Genomic DNA, 18,918 nt, shown 5'->3' on the forward strand with positions numbered 1-18,918 from the left:
TTTTAGAAATCCTACCTTGTGTCCTCACTCAGACTGTATGGACGACTGGCGTCGACCGCGGATGAGAACTCTTGGTTGAAACCAAGAGAGAAAATGGCTTGTGGTTCAATCCGTAAATAAAACCTCACCCTTTGGCTTCAGGTTGTCCGACATTTTGTGACTTGCATTTTTTGCTCTGTCATAGATTCGGGAAGCGACTGTCAAACCACGCTACCTATCCATTTGTAAACAACTGGCTTTTTAGGTCCCCTTCTTTTATGGTGGTGGGTGGGGGCGCGGGAGCGGGCACGGGGGAAGATGGCAGGGGCGGGGCAGGGCGTTGTACTAATTCAAGATGCAATCTCCATCCAAATAATAGATTATTATTAACCATGATCCTCTCCACGAAACCCTTAAAATTGCCCCTTGACTCCCCTAGCAGCAAAAGGCGAGCCCTTATTCGCTGAGCTGACGCCTCCTCGACTCCCCCCGCCCCCCACTACTCTCCGCTCTGGAAATTACAACTCCTCAGCACGCCGCGCGGAGAGGCGGCGGCGGGAGGGAGGCGGGGAGGGGATTCCCGAGCCAGCCGGGCACTCGCCCTCCGCCCGCCGGCTGCAGCGTCGCGCGACCAAGGTCAGAGGCGCCGCAGGCGCGGCAGCAGCGAACCAAGGCAGCGGGTCAGTCCTTGCAGCGGGGAAAAAGCCCCCAGGGCGCATTTGGTTCGCACCAGCAGCCACCGGGGAGGGCGGCGAGCGAAGGTCTCGGAGCCAGCCGGGCCCCGCCGAGACAGTCGCTGGAGCTGCGACCCTGCACGCCAGGTGGCGGCCACTCAGTCCGCGCGCGAGGAGCGGCGGCTCCACCGCAAGCTCTGGGCGCTGCCCGTCGCCTCGTGGTGCTGAACCCAGCTCCACGGCCAAAGGGCCTGCTCACCCGCCTTCTCACCTACTGATCGCTCTGACTGGGGCGGGGCCGGAGCAAAAGGGAGCCCCTGAGCAGCTGCCCACTGGAGACGAGGGGTTGAAACCCAACAGCCAGGGAACGGCAGCCCGGCCGCTGGTCCTGATGTGCAGAGGAGACGCGCGCTGCAGCCAGCGGCGGCGCTAGTGCTGATTCATCACCTAGAGCGCCTCACAGGCCATCGAGAGGGCAGCCGACTGGCTCCGGACTCTGGCCGCAGGTTGAAGCCGCTGGCGCAGGAGCCTCGTGGGCAGGAGGTGAGGACCCTCCCCCTTCTCTTGCCCCCAGCGGTCCTAGGGCGGTGGCCCCAGGACAGAGAGAGGGGCGTGCCCCCGGGCTGTGAAGTGGCCATGCCTGTGTAATGCCCTCGCTTGCAGCCTCTCCGGTGCTAACCACGCTTGGTCCCCTCCGCCTGTCTCCGGAGCTGTGAGCAGCTCGGCCTGCCCGCGCCGCGATGGAGGAGGAGCTGAAGTGCCCCGTGTGCGGCTCCCTGTTTCGGGAGCCCATCATCTTGCCCTGTTCTCACAACGTCTGCCTTCCTTGCGCTCGCACCATCGCCGTGCAGACACCGGACGGGGAGCAGCACCTGCCCCAGCCGCTTCTGCACTCCCGGGGCTCGGGGCTACCCGCCGGCGCCGGCGCGGCGCCCCCTCTGGACCACGACGCTGCGGCGGGCCCGGCCTGCAGCGGCGCGAGCGGGAGCGCAGCCGGCGGCCTGGGCGGCGGTGCGGGAGGTGGCGGGGACCACGCGGACAAGCTGAGCTTGTACAGTGAGACAGACAGCGGTTATGGTTCCTACACCCCCAGCCTCAAGTCCCCCAACGGGGTTCGCGTGCTGCCCATGGTGCCTGCGCCGCCTGGCTCTTCGGCCGCCGCGGCCCGGGGTGCCGCCTGCTCCTCGCTGTCCTCGTCCTCCTCAAGCTCCATCACGTGCCCGCAGTGCCACCGCAGCGCGTCCCTGGACCACCGAGGCCTGCGCGGCTTCCAGCGCAACCGGCTGCTCGAGGCCATCGTGCAACGGTACCAGCAGGGCCGCGGGGCCGTGCACGCGGCGTCCGCAGCCGCTGCAGTGGCCATCTGCCAGTTGTGCGACCGCACCCCGCCGGAGCCGGCCGCCACGCTGTGTGAGCAGTGCGACGTGCTCTACTGCGCTGCCTGCCAGCTCAAATGCCATCCATCCCGAGGACCCTTCGCTAAGCATCGCTTGGTGCAGCCGCCGCCGCCGCCCGCGCCCGCCGAGGCCGCCTCAGCATCCCCAGGCGCGGCCCAGGGCGCCCCCAGCGGAGGCGGCGGCTGCAAGAGCCCGGGGGGCGCCGGAGCGGCGGGGGGCAGCTGGGCCCGCAAGTTCCCTACGTGCCCCGAACACGAAATGGAGAGCTACAGCATGTACTGCGTGAGCTGCCGAACGCCGGTGTGCTACCTGTGCCTGGAGGAGGGCCGTCACGGCAAGCACGAGGTGAAGCCGCTGGGAGCCATGTGGAAGCAGCACAAGGTGAGCGCAGGCTGGGCAGGGCGCGGGGGCACAGGTGCAAAGAAGAGGGTGCGAGAAGGGTGCCTGGCCTCTTCCCTGGAGAGTTGGCAGAAGGCAGGAATTACTTCATTCATTCATTCATTCTTTCCCTCCTCGGTCATTTGACAAATGCTGAAATGAATCCAGTGCTCTGAACGGGGTGTTGGGAATGGGAAGGGCATGGAAAGATGACTTACTCGGCCACTCCCTCCTGAGATCGTATGATTCTATACAAAGGGCACCCAGAATGCAGAAGCAGGGCTTTTTCATTCCCCAAGTTGACTTATAAATTATCCTGAGGGCCCTTCCGGATTTATGGCATCGAGGGCCCCCTTCCTCCGGGGAAAAAGATTTTTTAAGTCCAAGTGTTCCCACCCACCTGCAGGAAAATGTCCGATGTCTCCTCGCTCTTGGTTCATCTTCCCTGAAGGCAGGAAGGATACTATCCCAGCCCTCAGTGAAAGGACACACTATTTCCTACAGAGCAGAATTCCCCTCAGCTTCCAGAGCAGAAATTTGCCTACTCTCTCAAAGCGTCTCCAGCCCTTTCTACCCCCAGAATGCCTCTCAGCCTAGAGGGAAGATATAATTCCTCGTGGGCCTTATTTGAGAATTTGGGTGTGTGCCCTTTTAAGAAGGGAGCATCATTTCCCCCCAGAGACTTTCTCTTGCTGGGACTCTGCCGCTCATGGCAGCGGGAATGTGGGGACCCTGCCGATCAAGTCATACTTTCCTCTGCAGGCTGCTGCAAGCCTTCTTCCCCAGTGACTTGCCTGGGGCTGCCACCTCCCAAGTGAAAATGGAACAGCCTCTAAGTGCCAACTCGTGGCTATCAATGTGTCCTCAGTACCTGACCCTGGGAGGGAGAATCCTCAAAATCAGGTCACATCCTTGTTCAGGTCCCCAGGCGAGAGTGGGGTCAGTTCTTCTAATGAACATTCACCTTAATTTTCTATCCAAAGGCCAAGCCACACAACTGGACTCTTTGGCACCTGAGGTCAGTGATTCTGGCCTGACAGAGTTAGAGTCCCTTGTTTGATGACCCCAACTACATCGGCAAATTTGGACACTTATCATTCAATAACCTCTTTCCAGTAAACTCTCACTCCCCAAAGAGGCAGAAGGTCTCCAAATGGCCCAACATGAACTATGTATTCTGCTTGAGGAGGAAAGACATAAGCAATTTGCCATGGTTACCTTGTATCATCCAACTGGAAATGGACAAAAAAGGTAACATAGGTGAGAAGAGAAGGGACTAATCTTTCCTATTATAGATTTGTTGTATTCAGTTACTATATAATTTCATCTGCTACAATGTGTGTGCTATTATTGTAATTTAACATTTTCAAATCAGAAAATCAGAAAAGAAATGGGGAAAACATTAGACATCCACCTTGGAGTGGGAAATTTGCAGAAGAGACATCATTTCACAAATAAAGAAAGTGATCAGTTGCCAAGACAGGAAGTGTAGGTTCACATTCAGATTTCACAAGCTGTTACCTTTCACAGCCTAGAGGCCAGAACTAATTCTAGGTGTTGCCACCTAAATCTTTAGACTCAGTGGAGAGTGGAAACCAACATGAATTGAGATGAGCATGCAATCTTAAAAGATACTAAGACTCTGGCCAGGAAAAGTGAGTTGGATAATGAGCTATGGTTTCAAGGACGAAGATTATGCAGGAAAAAAATCATTGGTCATCCTTCCCTTGGTACCCACGGCACTTTTCGAACATTTCTATCCTCAACCAACAATGCAAAGTTATGAGGAAATATTGTAAGCACGTGTGATATTTGCTCAACCGAGTGGGAAAGTTATCTGTGGGAAACAGGACTATGCAGAATCTGGTGTCTCAATTTTATACGCATTGCCACAGCTTCAGGGAACTAAGACATCCTCCCAAATTCAGAAGGAATGATGTAAGATACTTTTCAAGAATGAATAGAAGTTCTTCTGTTATCTTTTAGCAGGTGCTATTTTTCTACAGAAAGGACGATTGTTGAGTGTTTATGAGCGGCTCAACGAGGGGCTAGGGAACACATGTGGAGTGTTTGGTCTGGTTTTGTGGGCAGGTGTCTAGAACTCCACTGTGAGGGTGGCTACTTTTGAAAGAGAAACTGGAACACTCAATTTCACACTCCTACGGGGACAGTTTAAATTCTTCAGTCAAACTTAAAGCCTCTGTTGTTATTATCCAAAAATCCCAGCAGCATTGACAAAGCCTTGTGGTACTACCAGAACTAGATTTGGGACAGAAACATTTCCCTAACACTCCTGTGACTGCAGGAATCTTCATTAAAGCCCTGCTCTAATTCCTCCCAAGCGTGACTGGGGCTTGCCATCTAATTAGTGATTCTTCAGCAAAGAGACTTCTAAGTGACACTGAAATCTATTTTAAAACAAGGTTGATGATCACCTTTTGGAAAATGGTGTAAAAACTTTAGGTTTGGGCTAAACACATTTTTATGTATTTAATTTCTTATTGAAGTATAATTGGCATACGATATTCTATTAGGTTTGCATGTACATCATAGGGATTCAACATTTATATACATTGCAAACTGACCACCATGATACATCTAATTACCATCTGTCCCCATACAAAGTTAATACAATACTATTGACTGTGTTCCCCATGTGCTATACATTATATCCCCATGACTTAGTTATTTTATAACTGACAGTTTGTATCTCTTGGTCCCCTTCACTCATTTCTCACACCCCCCAAACCCCCTCCCCTCTGGCAACCATCCCTCTGTTCTTTGCATCTATGAGTCTGGGTTGTCTTTTGTTTATTTGTTCGTTTTGTTTTTTAGATTCCACTTATAAGTGAAATCATGTGGTATTTGTCTTTCTCTGACTTATTTCACTTAGCATAATACCCTCAAGGTCCATCCATGTTGTCACAAGCGGCAAGATTTCAGTCTTTTTATGGCTGAGTAGTATTCCATTGGGGTGTGTATGTGTGTGTGTGTGTGTACCACATCTTCTTTATCTGTTCATCTATTGATGGGCCCTTAGGTTGTTTCCATATGTTGGTTATTGTAACACATTTTTAGATAATTCTTCTGGAAAAGGATTAATCATTTCAAAGAAACTCTGATGTGAAAAAAACAATATGTTGTGAAAGATAGGACACAGAAGGGGAGCTCTCCAGGAGAGCTTTTGTCTTTTTGCCTTTTGATCATGGAATTCTAATTTTCCTGAAGCCAGGGGGAAAGGATCATTGTGAACTGTATCTCTCCCCTAGAGTGACACATCGCAGAATGTCAACCAGTTCATCTGTAACTCCTGCTGGGTGCAAATGGTCAACCCTGAATTAAAATGGGTAGAAATTGATTCCTGAACTGAGGTATAAAATGCTGGATAAACCCTTCTTTAGAAGTCTTTGGAGAACCCTGGAAAATAAGAGAGTATTAAAACAAAATCTCCTTGATACCCCAGGATTACTGTTCCTAATGAGTCAGCACTTGGCAAGAGCAAAGGAGGTGATAAGGCCTAGAAATCTCAGGGAAAACAGGACATCAGTTTACTCTCATGTCTTGAGGGTCTGCCAAAGGGCACTTGGCTTGTCAGCACCATGTTCCTACCTTGTTTTATAAAAAGGATAAAGCCTTTAAAGTGGCTCAGATGGTTAAGCGTCTGCCTTTGGCTCAGGTCATGATCCCAGGGTCCTGGGATCGAGCCCCGCATCGGGCTCCCTGCTTGGTGGGGAGCCTGCTTCTCCCTCTCCCTCTACGGTTCCCCCTGCTTGTGTACTCTTGCTTTCTCTGTCAAATAAATAAATAAAATCTTAAAAATAAATAAATAAAAGAAATAATATATAAATAAGAAAGGCAGAACATGTAATCATAGGTGAACTATGATCATAAGTACACTTATTTGAATACTGGTAGTACTTTATAGACCAAGTAATAAATACTTGTTAAGAGTTAGAATTACAAATGTAGAAATGTAAAAATTAAATATCTCCAAATTCTAATTTTTTAGAATTAGAACATTAGAAACATTTTCTAATGTTTTAGGGTTTTCTTGTAGAGTTCTATCATACATTTATTTTGTGTCTTTTTTCTTTAATAATATAATATAAATATCTTTTCTGTCAGTTATTGTACATCATTTGTGATGACTGCATGCCATTCCTTCATAAGGATTTAATATTTTATTTGATCAACTTCTCAGTGCTGGACTTTAGGTTGTTTTCAGTCTTTTGCTGTTATAAACATCTTTCTAGTTAAATCTATGCCTATACTCTTTTTTTTTCCTCTTAATTATTTTCTTAGGTTAAATTTCTAAATATGGAGATACTATGTGAAAAGATATCTAGCCTTAAGATATTTGCTTAATGTTGCCAAATTGCCTTCCATAAAGTTTATACCTATTTTCTCCCAATAGAAAAATTATATAAGTAATTAAAAAAATTCATGTAGACAGGGACCATGGGGAGTGAAAATAAGGTGGATTATCTTGTTTCTAGTAATTACTGTTTCCTATTTTCATCACATTATTGTTATATCTCTTTTTTAAAAGAGGGTTACAAGTATCTAGATTTTTATATTTTTAACTACTAGTTGGCAATCTGCCTTCTCTCAAAAATTGGTTTGAGCTGAGCAGCTATTGCCCTAGTACCCCTCTTGATTTGAAGGCCTATGAAAAGACCAAGCCTTCAGGGCTTACCTGAGGCACTTTAGGGTGGGGTTGGATGGGGGGGGGGAAGAGAGTTTGGTAGAGAGAAGTGCTTGGTAAAACCCTTTGGGGAGGTCTGAGTTCTACTATTCTATGGCTGATTGCTGCACACTAGCTGACGATTCTGAGTCCAGTGCTACTGAATGTTGAAATGCATCAGGGTCCTCAGAGCACATGGCATGGAAATATGCTCAATCTGAATGAAAGCCTGGATTTTTGAGAAGTTGACTCTTTTATCAATTCTGAAGTTCTCAGAAATGAAGTATTAGACTGGTTTCTGTTCCATCTGTCCCAGGTTGTCTAAGAACCAACGGCTAATCTGCTTCAACTTCTGGAAACATGAGCTTACTCTGATAACTAACGTCTACCACAGCCTCTCAAACCACCCTCTGTGTTAACATCACCATGTTTTCAAAGCCACCTGGGCTATAGCCCTGCCCCATGCTTGGATTTAATTCCAAGCAGGTCGGTATTCTGGAACAATTATTAGAAAGAACACTTATGTTAACAACCTTTGAAAGATATGCTTTCCTCAGCACTCCACACATTTGGAAAACAGAAAGTGGGTTTCAGAGCAGAAGGCAAAAATCCATAAACTTGAACTGCTTTTACCTTCTTCTTGAAGACTGTTTATGGAGATAGAAGGGTTTAGAATTTGGGAAGACCTTGAAGAATGAGAAAGACCATTACCAGCGGTACATATAGTTCATACTGTACTCGGTGGTGTCGTTCCATGGTTGAGGTATGGTATTTTTAGCCTTCAGTGGGAGGTCCTTTATGTGGATGGATATTCATGGTAATGAGACTTTAGCTGTGGATGTCAACAATGGGGAGAGTTCTACAGGGGAGCTTATCTCTTCATCTTTGAGACAGACTAGGGAAAGGGTTGACCAACCGTTGCCCACCATCTTTTTTTGTAAATAAAGTTTTACTGGAACAGAGCCATGCTCATTTGTTTACATATTGCTTATGGCTGCATTTCGCTACAGTGGCTGTCGGAAGAGGTGAGTAGCTTCACCAGAGCTCCGTGGACTGCAAAGCCGAAAATATTTACCACCTGGTCCTCTGTAGGGAAACAGTGTGCTACCTCTAGACTAGGACCTGTGACCACAGTGTGGTCAGCTGAGCAATAGCAACTGCCATACCCAGGAGCTTGCTGGAAATATAGACTCTTGAGATCTGCCTCGGTAATTATGGACTCGGGATTTGCATGTTAGCGAGATCCCGTGTTGACTTGTATGTACTTCAAAATTTGAGAAGCCCTGGTAGGGATGCTTTTTGGGGTCCAGGACACTGGGCCCATCCTTCTAACTGTACAAGTCATCTGAGAAATGTGGTGCCCCCTCAAGCCTGAAGCTGTTACTCAATACGTGGACTCAGAGGTCTGAGCAGATTGAACCAGAGAGCCTTACTTAATTACTCCGGCACTAAACAGAATATTTAGGTTCAGCAAATTCTGTGTGCTGGGAGACAATGCAGTGTTCAAGGATCATGTGGCCCAGAAGAGTGGGAATCTCTGAGGGGTGGAGGTGTGTGCAGAGCTGTCTGGGCCCTTCTGGGCTCCAGCATGGGTGTCTCAGGAAAAGGAAATCCTGGACAAATGCTCTTTGCTGCTTTCCTGGATTGAAGAGAAACAGATTTACTGTTTAAAAATCTCTGGATTTCCTTTTGGTTTGCTACTTAGTTGTTCTATAAAGAAACAAAGAGAGTGCTTTATCCACTCTTTAGCCAGTTTTGAAAGGCCTGCCTAGGGAGTGGTGGAGGTTGGAAGTATCAAAACCATGGAACCTAAAGGGGCAAGGGAGAATCCAGGTGACATTGGAGGGGAGTGGGGGGGTGCGGGGGAGGGTGTGAATTCACTCCTCCCTGCTTGGAATTTCCTCTTGCAAAGCAAAAACTGTGCAGGATTTAAAATTTTTAATTCCTGGAATAGGCTGTTTCCAGCAGACATCATAAATTCCAGCCTCCTCATTTTGCAGATGAGGAACTTGGGGTGTAGGGGCTTGCTGTAGGTGCACAGCGAGTTGTGAAATGATTCTGTAAAAAGATGATCCTTTAAATTTCTTCATTGTACGTTTTGATTAACTATAAAAATGGAATAGAATGCTGTGTATGTATCTGAACAAAAACAGATGTGTGGAGCATCATCCAAAGAGTAGTACGAATGGAAGATATATTCTAAAAAGTAGGGACAGAGATTGGGACACAACCCCTCTTTCATTCGACTGTAATGGAGCAGCAGAAAATGGAAGTCAACAGATGAGGAAGAGACAAAACATCCTGTTTAGAATAAATAGCATAAAAGAGTTTGAGGGCTGGAAGGAATGTAACAGATCACGTAGCATCGCCTCTTCATTTTCCAGGGGGCTCTAGAGGGGATAAGTGGTTTGGAGGAGAGAGAGAGTACGGAATGGTCCAGAAGGGACAGAGACAGGTGAGGTGGGGCTGGTGAACTCAGGACTGTGGAAGAGGTCTAAATGACAGACACAGCAGACAGGAACATTGGCACCTGCCAGAAGGCTGGGCCTTGGTCACATGTCATTTGAAAAATCTGTTCAGAGAGTACATAGTTTTTAAAAATGAGGTCAAGGTTGTGTTAGGAAATAGGCAAATATTTGTACAAATATTGCCCAATCTCTCAATCCTTGTTAATAATTTGATTCTGGGTGGCAGTAATAAAACCAGGAAACCAATAAAATATGAATAATCAAATGATAGGCCTCTTAAAGGGAAAAGGGTGGCTTATCATCACTCAATAAATTATGTGTTGTCATATGGTTAACTTTGCCTATCAGCTGAGTGGTATACCCACATAACTAAAAGTATTCTCTAATACTTAACTATAGATAACTAAAAAGCTGATGGTGTCTTTTGAACGTTAAGTCCTTTTTCTGAGCTTATGCTCTTAATGAGTATTTATTCTTCAATTCAACTAATTACTCGTTCAATCAACAAGGAAATCTTGAATGTCTATATCATACCAGATACCACTCTAAACACTGAGGCCACGGAAGGATGTGTTCCCTTCCCACAAAGAGCAACATAGTCCTAAGAGAAAGGAGATCAACAAAGCACAAATAAATAAATTGGATAATTTCTGATACTGGATGATTTCTTAGTGGATATTGGATAATTTCTGATATCCATTAAGATGGAAGTAAAGTAATGTGATAAAAAGGACTTGGTGGACTCTTTTGGGGGAAGGTTGAAAAAGCGAGACTTAAAAACTGGCCTGTTCAGCTCTGAAGCCCTGTTCAGCTCTGTTCAGCTCTGAAGACAGCGTGTTTCATACAGAAGACAAGAACCAAGAACCAGAGGTGGAAGTTGCCCAATGTATTTGTAGGACAGAAATGGGCCCCTATGTTTGGAGTGTAAAAAAAAAAAGATGAATAAGTAGCAAGACAGGGAGATAGGACGGGTGCAGAGGACTCGGAGTATGGCAGGCCACAGGGAACAGGTTGGATTTTATGGTAAATGCAGTGGGAGACAGCTGGAGGCCTTTAAGCTGGGAAGTGATTTTTTTTTTAATCATTCTAACTGTCATTTACAAACCGCATAGTAAGGGGACAAGAGTGGAAGCAGCAAGACCAAGTGGAGGCTATTGGAGTAGTTTGGGCTATAAAGTTAGGGACTTGAATTAGGAGAGAGACAGCAGTAACGGAAAGAAGTTTACATGTTCATATCCTGCTTGGGATTCTCTGAGCTTCTTAGATTTGTGGGTGGATATCTTTTATTATTTTTGGAAAATTCTCTTATATTATCTCTTTAGATAATTCCTGTGCTCTGTTCTCTCTTTCTTGTCTTTCTGGAATTCCAATTACATATATGTTAGATAGTTTGATATTGTCCTACAGTTCTTAGATGCTCTGGTTCTTTTTTCTTTAATCGTTCTTCTTGTCTCTTCGTGTTACAGTTTCAATAATTTCTTTTTTTTTATTTTATTTATTTATTTGCAAGAGAGAATGAGATAGAGAGAGCATGAGAGGGGGGAGGGTCAGAGGGAGAAGCAGACTCCCCGCTGAGCAGGGAGCCCGATGTGGGACTCGATCCCAGGACTCCAGGATCATGACCTGAGCCGAAGGCAGTCGCTTAACCAACTGAGCCACCCAGGCGCCCCAGTTTCAATAATTTCTATTGACCACTCTTCAAGCTCACTGATTCTTTCCTAGGATGTGTCATGTCAACTGATTAGCCCCTTTCCAGATTTTTCTCTGCATTTTCTTAGTTGTCCTGCCCCTTCTCTAGCAGTAGGAAGCTTCAAATAGTTTGGACCAATGACTATTTTCTGCAACTCACCCAGAAAGATAGGGTTTTTCTCTTTTCCCTTTCTCCAGCCACATGGGGTCTTCACCTTGCTCAGAGCGATGGGATAGAAGGTTAGGAGTTGCTGCTTCTCTCTAGTGGCCTAGGATTTTGTTGTGGAAGGGAGAAGGGTCCTCATAGGGCTTTGTACTTCCCTGCAGTGACTGTCACGTTCCTCTTGCAAGCCAACTTCTTGGGTGCAGATGTTGCCCTTTTTTAATCTAACGGTCTCTTTGGATTGTGTAACTAATCAGGTTTCACTTTTGTCTTCAGCTGCTAGAATGTTTAGAGCCAAATATTTGGTGCATACATAATAGATTTAATTATGTTACAGATTCCAAGACTTATTTCTGGCTTCATTTTGTGTCCCCACCCTTCTCTTTCTCTCTTCTAAGGTATGCGCTATTGAATTCTACTGCCTTAAATACCTTTTGAAATAGATTAATAAAGAAGCAAACAGTGGCCTGCTTTAATAAAACCAAAGAGAACAAGAAACCTCTGGAAAATCTCATTAAGCTAGAACCCTACTTCTGAGCAGTGCTCAGTCACTGTTAAAGAAATGCTGCTTGAAAACATTCAGATCAAGGAATAGGGGCCTTCCCAGTCACTGGGACATGTGACAGCTCCATTTCAGAGACTCCCAAATGACTGTGCCTGCTCTAGACAATAGGATCATTCACCTTATTTCACATCTTTCATGGGAACATCACCACATACCATCAGCTTGTTCGGAGGGTGTGATTATTGCCCCTCAAATTGGTTTCCTTTACAAGTATCTGTTTGTCTTCCTCACAGGGGGCAAATCAGGGCATATTAAAGGCAAGGAAATTCTCCTGGGGGTGATAGTGTCAGGAACTGTGGGAGATTTGGAATTTTAGCCTATGTACAGCTAACAAAATTCACTTACCACAATTTCATGGATGCAGGCGGAAGACATGAGACTCCCGGGTCAGAAATGAAGAACAATTTATCACTCATAGCAATAGCAGTAGTCAGAGTATCCGCATGTTTGTGCCAGTTTCCTGAGCCCCCATTCACAGTGGGCGGTAATAAGAGGGCCAGACGCCGCTTGCACACATAGTAGGTTGTATCACAGGAGAAGAACCCTGAACTTGGGGAGCCTAAATCTTTTACAAAGGGTGGTTAGTGTGGGGCACATAGCTCCAGAGGGAGACAGCATCTCTAGCTTCCAAGATTGTTGTCTATACAAACATTCTTGGAAAGAGTATCCAGAAAAAAGAGCGATCCGTCCCTCATTGGTCAGACTTACAGAAATGAGAGACCCATGGAAAAGTAGCTTCCAATAGTATTAAATCAAAATTGAAATTGTTCCTTGAGTGATTTCTGCTTCATGTACATCAGAAGAAGTTACACGGGCCCCTCGGGTTCCCAAAGCTGCTTCTTTCAGTTGGGGTACACAGGCTTCAGAGCCATCTGGGTGAAACAGGAAGGATTCATGCTGTCATCTGCCATGTTTGGGTTTTGCTGGGTGTCAGATGATGATGGTGGTGGTGATGGTGATAATGGTGTGATCTCTGTGTTGGGGCCCAAATAAAGTATGAGTTAAAGCTGCACTGTTAAGGTACCTTCATTCCTGAGTCTATCTGCGTTTCCTCTAGCACACGAAGGACAAACATCATCTCATGGCTCTCTGTATCATCCAATCAAAACATTCCATTGGATAGGCATTCGTTGGACACCTACTGTAAATCACAGGCTGTGCTGGGGGCTGTGGATACATATAAAATAGGCCATATGAGAGCTCACAGCTGACTGGAGGAGAGGGATCATTTTATAACCAACCTAATGTACATAGAACTAATATTAAAAAGTGGAATGAGTGCCATATTTGAAATGTGAATGAACCAGTAAGGGAACAGAGAGGAGAAGGCAGTTAATTCTGCCTAGAGTTTCAGAAGAGGCAGGGGAAAAGAGTAGTGAGGGGAGATTGAAGAGAAGATGATGTTTGAGCTGATGTCTTGAATGATGAGGAGGAGTTTTATCAGTCAAGAAAGAAAGAAGGAACTTAAATGTACAGCAATGTGTGAGGTGTTAAGAGAGATGTTTAAAATCTAGTTCCTACTTTCAAGCAGCTTATTATCTGATAGTAGAGTGCCAGGGATTAACATATATTCACTTGAAGGGGAGGGACATTGAGAAATATGAAGCCATTTCTGATTCTTGTTTTTTTAAAAAGGGATCTTCAATTACCCAGTTTTTAGCATGTGAGACTTACTGAAAACATTGTAGATCTGGAGTGATAAAAGAATAATGTGACAAATGGATTCCAGAAGCCACATTTAAGGGGACATCTAGCCTGAAAGGTTAAGAAAGATCAGATGTTAGCTTTATTTCAATTTCAATGGAGAACAGGAAATCTGGCTATATTCCTTTGGAAGATTCTTGTAAATTTTTATCATTTACCCAGGTTGTTATATTTACCCTGTTTGCCAGTAAAACCTGGTAGCAAAAACCTCTGAACATTGCAGCCTGCTTTGCTCAGTTAAGAGGATAAGGGTGGGAAGAGAGGAGACAAAAGAAAAGTAAGAAAGCTAGATGAGAAAAGAGATTCACAGGAGGAAGGAGGCAATGGAAGGGAACAGACCAAAAGGTTGATTAAGAGGATGATTTGGGTTTGGTCCTTAGCTCCAGGCATTAGATAGACGGGAGGGTTCATCTCTCCACTAATGCACAAGAAATAAAGAACAACGCCAGAGCATAAGTAGCTGGTGCTGAAAGTGTATGGAACCAACCCTAAGTAGGGAGTCATACCAACAGAGACATGAGGGAGGATTGTGAGAAAAGAGGGGAGTTGAGGTGGGTTTCAGACAACAGGAAGAATTTGGAGAGGTGAAAAGGAAGGAGGTGTCCCAACAAAAAGGCAAATGTTCTTTTCTGTAATGTGACCTTGGAAGGAAAACTCTAAGACCAATTCTTGTCAAACATGATTGTCACAAAGACAATTCTATTATGGTTACCAGTGACTGCAGTTGGCCTGATCCTAACGAAGCAGTTTGGGTTACTAGGTGATAGAGAACCTCACCTGCCTTTGGTCAGCAAATGGTTTTTACACATTGGCAAAGTCAGGATTCTGGTCCCAGGGTTTTGTGCACCTGACATCCTATCCCAGACTTGTTTGGTACCATCCACGCATGATTGGAATTGCTGTCTGGTGTCTGGCTTGTCTTCATGTAAACATGGTCTTGACTGTGCCCAATTTCACTTTTCTGCCAACTGAGTCTTCCCAGTCTTTATAGACACTCATTCTAATACTCTAGACAGCTTTAAAAATAAAATCCCATCTTGATTAGACTTTTCTTATTTATACCTATCAATGGTGTCTTGCAGCTAACAGACTTACCAGGTGTCTTTCTTTATTTAACCAACTTCATACATCACATGCATAAATAACACTACACTTTGAAAGTCTTGGCAGCAAGAACTGTGTCTTATTTATCTTTGTATTCACAGTACCCAGCAGAGCAGCCGGCACCTGATAGGCTATGAGAAACATTTATTTAATAAAGGAATAGTGATAACACCAAAATGTATTCTAATAACAATGCCATAAATGACTATTCCAGTGCAGTCCCTATTAATTCATGGTGAATCATGGAACAGACTGGTTCATGAAGGGGGTGGGGGGACATTCCTGCCAATGGCATGGAAAATGAGGGGAGGAGGGATTTTGCATTTTTCTGGGCCCCTGATTGAAAAGAGCCATCCACGCTCATTAGCGTGGCCCCCCCCCTTATTATATGTGGACGTGGTATCAGAAACAGTGAGCTGATCTCGTGGCACGACAGAAGCTAGCTGGAAACATCGGTGTGACTTTCCCTGGATGTTAGCGTTGCTATGTCTTTTTTTTTTTCACTAAGTTTTTAAATTTTAATTCCAATATAGTTAACATACAGTGTTATGTTAGTTTTAGGTGTGTAGTATAGTGATTCAAGAATGCTATACATCATGTAAGCACTGCTACAGCTTGTCCAGAGACTAGATTGAGCAGAAGTCTGCTAAAGTGATGTTACTGAAATCTTTAGTGCTGTGGAGGCAGTAGAATGCAGGGAATAAGAAAATTCATTTTAGGGCGCCTGAGTGGCTCAGTTGGTTAAGCGACTGCCTTCGGCTCAGGTCATGATCCTGGAGTCCCGGGATCGAGTCCCGCATCGGGCTCCCTGCTCGGCAGGGAGTCTGCTTCTCCCTCTGACCTTCCCCCCTCTCATGCTCTCTCTCTATCTCATTGTCTCTCAAATGAATAAATAAAATCTTTAAAAAAAAAAAAAAAGAAAATTCATTTTAGAGACAACAGTCCTAAAACTCTGTCTTGCCATGGAATAACCTTGTACTAAATGGGATAATGCACTTGAAGAACTTAAGGCAGTGCACACCTCATAGCAGGTGTTCAGTAGGAGAAAGCCACAGTTGCCATTATTGTCTTGGTTATTACTGTGAGGGTCAAGGCCGAGTGTGGTGTGGCAGGGCACCAGGGCAGAGGTCGTGCGTAGGAGTCCTCCTGCGGGAGGGCTAAGAAGCAGCGCTGTCCTTGGATGGGACCACTTCCCACTGTCGCATTAAATGGATGCCTAGAGAGATCCATCCCAGGATCGCCTGCACCAACCGTCTGGTCCCTCACTGGCTGAAGTAATGGGGAGGATGTGAATTGAAATCAAAAGGTCTAGGATGGGTTTGAAACTCTGTCTTTGGGTCAGTTTCTGATGCTTCTGTGCCTCAGTTTCCTCACACTGGAAAGGCTGGTGTGGGACGAAGTGAGAGGAAGTAAGTGAAGGTACCTACTGTACCTTCGAGGCACTCGTTCATTATAGTCCCCGACTTCTCTCCTGAAGGTACCAGGACCTTGGCCGGCTTCCTTTTAACCTGACACCCCTATTTATGGTGTGAGACAGACTGTGTGTGATATGATTCCAGGTTGTGGATACCTCTGAAAGAGTCTGTGGCAGGATAGAAGAGTATACAGAATGTATGTGCTTGCTAGAGCTGCGGAGACAAATGACCACAAATGGGTGGCTTAAAACAGCCACAATTTATCCTTCTCACTGTTCTGGAGGTCAGAAGTCAGAGATCAAGGTGCCAGCAGGGCCACACTCCTTCTGAAGCTTCTAGAGAAGGATGGGTCCCCGGCCTCTCCCCTAGCTTGGGGTGGTTCCTCGGTTTACGGCTGAGACCTCCCATTTTCACATGGCATTCTCCCCATGTGTGTGTGTCACTGTGTCCAAACTTCCCCTTTTTATAAGGACATCAGTCACATCAGATAAGGGCCCACCCTCCTCCATGATGATTTCATTTTAACTTAACTGATTACACCTGCAGTGACCCTAACCCCGAAGAAGTCACATTCTGAGATACTGGAGAGTAGGACTTCCATGTCAGAATTTCTGTGGGACACAGTTCAACCCCTGGCACACCATAACATTCATAGTCAATCTGGGTGGAGGAATGAAACATAAAAAGAGCTGGCAATTGAAAGGCAAAAGTCCCAAATCCAGGCAGATTAAACCAACCGTTTCCTGAAGCCCTGTGAAAATATTCAGCCATATTGAATGGCTTTGCTCCTGACGTGGCAGAGACCAGGCTCACTAATGGGTGTAGGGGTTTAGATTCCAGTTGTGGGTCAGGGGCAATGAGGCAGGGAGAAGCAGACTCCCTGCCGAGCAGGGAGCCCGATGCGGGACTCGATCCCGGGACTCCAGGATCATGACCTGAGCCGAAGGCAGTCGCTTAACCAACTGAGCCACTCAGGCGCCCTAAAATGAATTTTCTTATTCCCTGGGGCAGGGGGTAGGGGGTGCGGTGGGGGTGGCTAGGGGTATTAGGTGACAGCACTGGACATCTGCAGGGCCCTGAAGACTCTGGGCAAAGAGTAGGAGAAGGATGCAGGAGAGGCAGATTTCATCCTTACAACTTTTCATCCTTATAAGTTTCCCATGAGTCCTCACAATAATCACCAAAAGTATCTATATTGAAAATATTAACCATCCAGGTTTACCGTACGAAATGTTACTGCTTAGTTAACTATATTGGAATTAAAATAAAAGTGGCAAAAAATATATATATAGTATTGCTGCATCAGGACATTGTTCTCACATTTAAATGTCCTGAATTAGAAGGTATTTGTGGGAAAGAGCACAGAGCTGTTAGTTTTCAGCTGTAAAATTCCTTAGCAGTTCAGGGTGGAGATTTCAAATGTGATCCTAGTGACATTTTTTTTTTTTAAACAGAAATAGCCTTATTGTTTTTTCTGATTGTAAAAGAAATAATACTTATTGTTTAAAAATTTCAGACAAGGGGCGCCTGGGTGGCTCAGTCGTTAAGCGTCTGCCTTTGGCTCAGGTCGTGATCCCAGGGTCCTGGGATCGAGCCCCGCATCGGGCTCCCTGCTCCGCGGGAAGCCTGCTTCTCCGTCCCCTACTCCCCCTGCTTGTGTTCCCTCTCTCGCTGTGTCTCTCTCTCTGTCAAATAAATAAATAAAATCTTTAAAAAAAAAATTTCAGACAATACAGAGATGCAAAGAAAAATGTGAAAAATCATCTGTACTCTTATAACTTACAATGTGTATGACACACACACATATATAATTACCTTAATAGTGGCTAGATAGATAGATACAGGATAGATGATAGATTGATCGATCTCAAATACTTTCCTGCCTAAGCTGTACTGGGACTCCTGTCATATCCATTGCGTTGAAGTCAGCAGCATGGAAGGTGAAGGATGGAGGAAGAAGGCAATGGTAGAAGGAAGGATGGGTGACCCAGGGGAAGGAAGAAAAAAAGGCACATGTTCTGGTATGTTTTTCAATTTTAATTGTCTTAAGTAAGAAGTAGGCACTATAATCCCCAACATATAGACTCTATAGAAGACTCGCCCAAGAGCACATGGCTAGTAAAGGAAAGCCAAAGTCAGCCTGACTCCAGGCATCACGTTGCTAAATTTTATTATTTCTTCAAAGTACTTTGTACTTCTTGCCCCATCCGCACAAGGCTAGGCTGTGTAACTCGCGTGGGCCAATGACATGAGAGCTGAAGTCATGTGTGCCACCTCCCAGGAGAAGCTCTAAGAGTCAGTATGTGTTCCAGCTGTGGCTGTTTTCCTAATCTCAAATGTGGGATGCTCCTTTAGGCGGATCCTGAAATGAAGAGGACATGAAATTGAGTTACAGGTGACCTGCAGTGAGCACTCTATGTGAGCAAGAAGTAAATCTTTGCCGTTGGAAGCTTCTGAGTTGTGCGTGTGTGTGTGTAGGAGGGGTGTTTGTTACGATGGCTTAACTTGCTTACACAGTCTGATAAAATCACATTCTTTCCACTTCATATCTTGCATCTCTCTTCTGAGCCTTGCCCTGTTTCTTGGTCAAAACAATTCTCTCTTTTCCTTTGATTGCATAACACTGAGGAAACACTTTTAAATCTAGTTGTGTCCTCTGCCAGACTCATATTTAGGTTATGTAGTATTTTATTTCCAA

The 18,918-nt window shown here is 45.5% G+C and overlaps 1 protein-coding gene across 11 annotated transcripts in view; it reads left to right on the plus strand.

Annotated features, from left to right (window-relative positions):
• The first annotated feature begins 687 nt into the window (after positions 1-687).
• TRIM67 (tripartite motif containing 67) overlaps positions 688-18,918 on the plus strand; it is a 49,728-nt gene continuing 31,497 nt past the window's right edge. For 8 of the 11 annotated variants that reach the window (XM_081824263.1, XM_081824266.1, XM_081824268.1 and 5 more), the window contains exons 1-3: positions 688-1,533; positions 1,642-2,148; positions 2,242-2,431. In XM_081824263.1, the coding sequence (XP_081680389.1) occupies positions 1,394-1,533; positions 1,642-2,148; positions 2,242-2,431 (837 nt within the window). In that variant the 5' untranslated portion in view covers positions 688-1,393. Of the gene's footprint in view, positions 2,432-18,918 lie in introns of all 11 variants that reach the window. The other 3 variants (XM_081824261.1, XM_081824262.1, XM_081824265.1) reach the window with 2 other exon arrangements.

This window comes from Leptonychotes weddellii, chromosome 6 (assembly GCF_054177405.1).
Source record: "Leptonychotes weddellii isolate Sample4059 chromosome 6, ASM5417740v2, whole genome shotgun sequence".
Classification (NCBI taxonomy): Eukaryota; Metazoa; Chordata; class Mammalia; order Carnivora; family Phocidae; genus Leptonychotes; species Leptonychotes weddellii.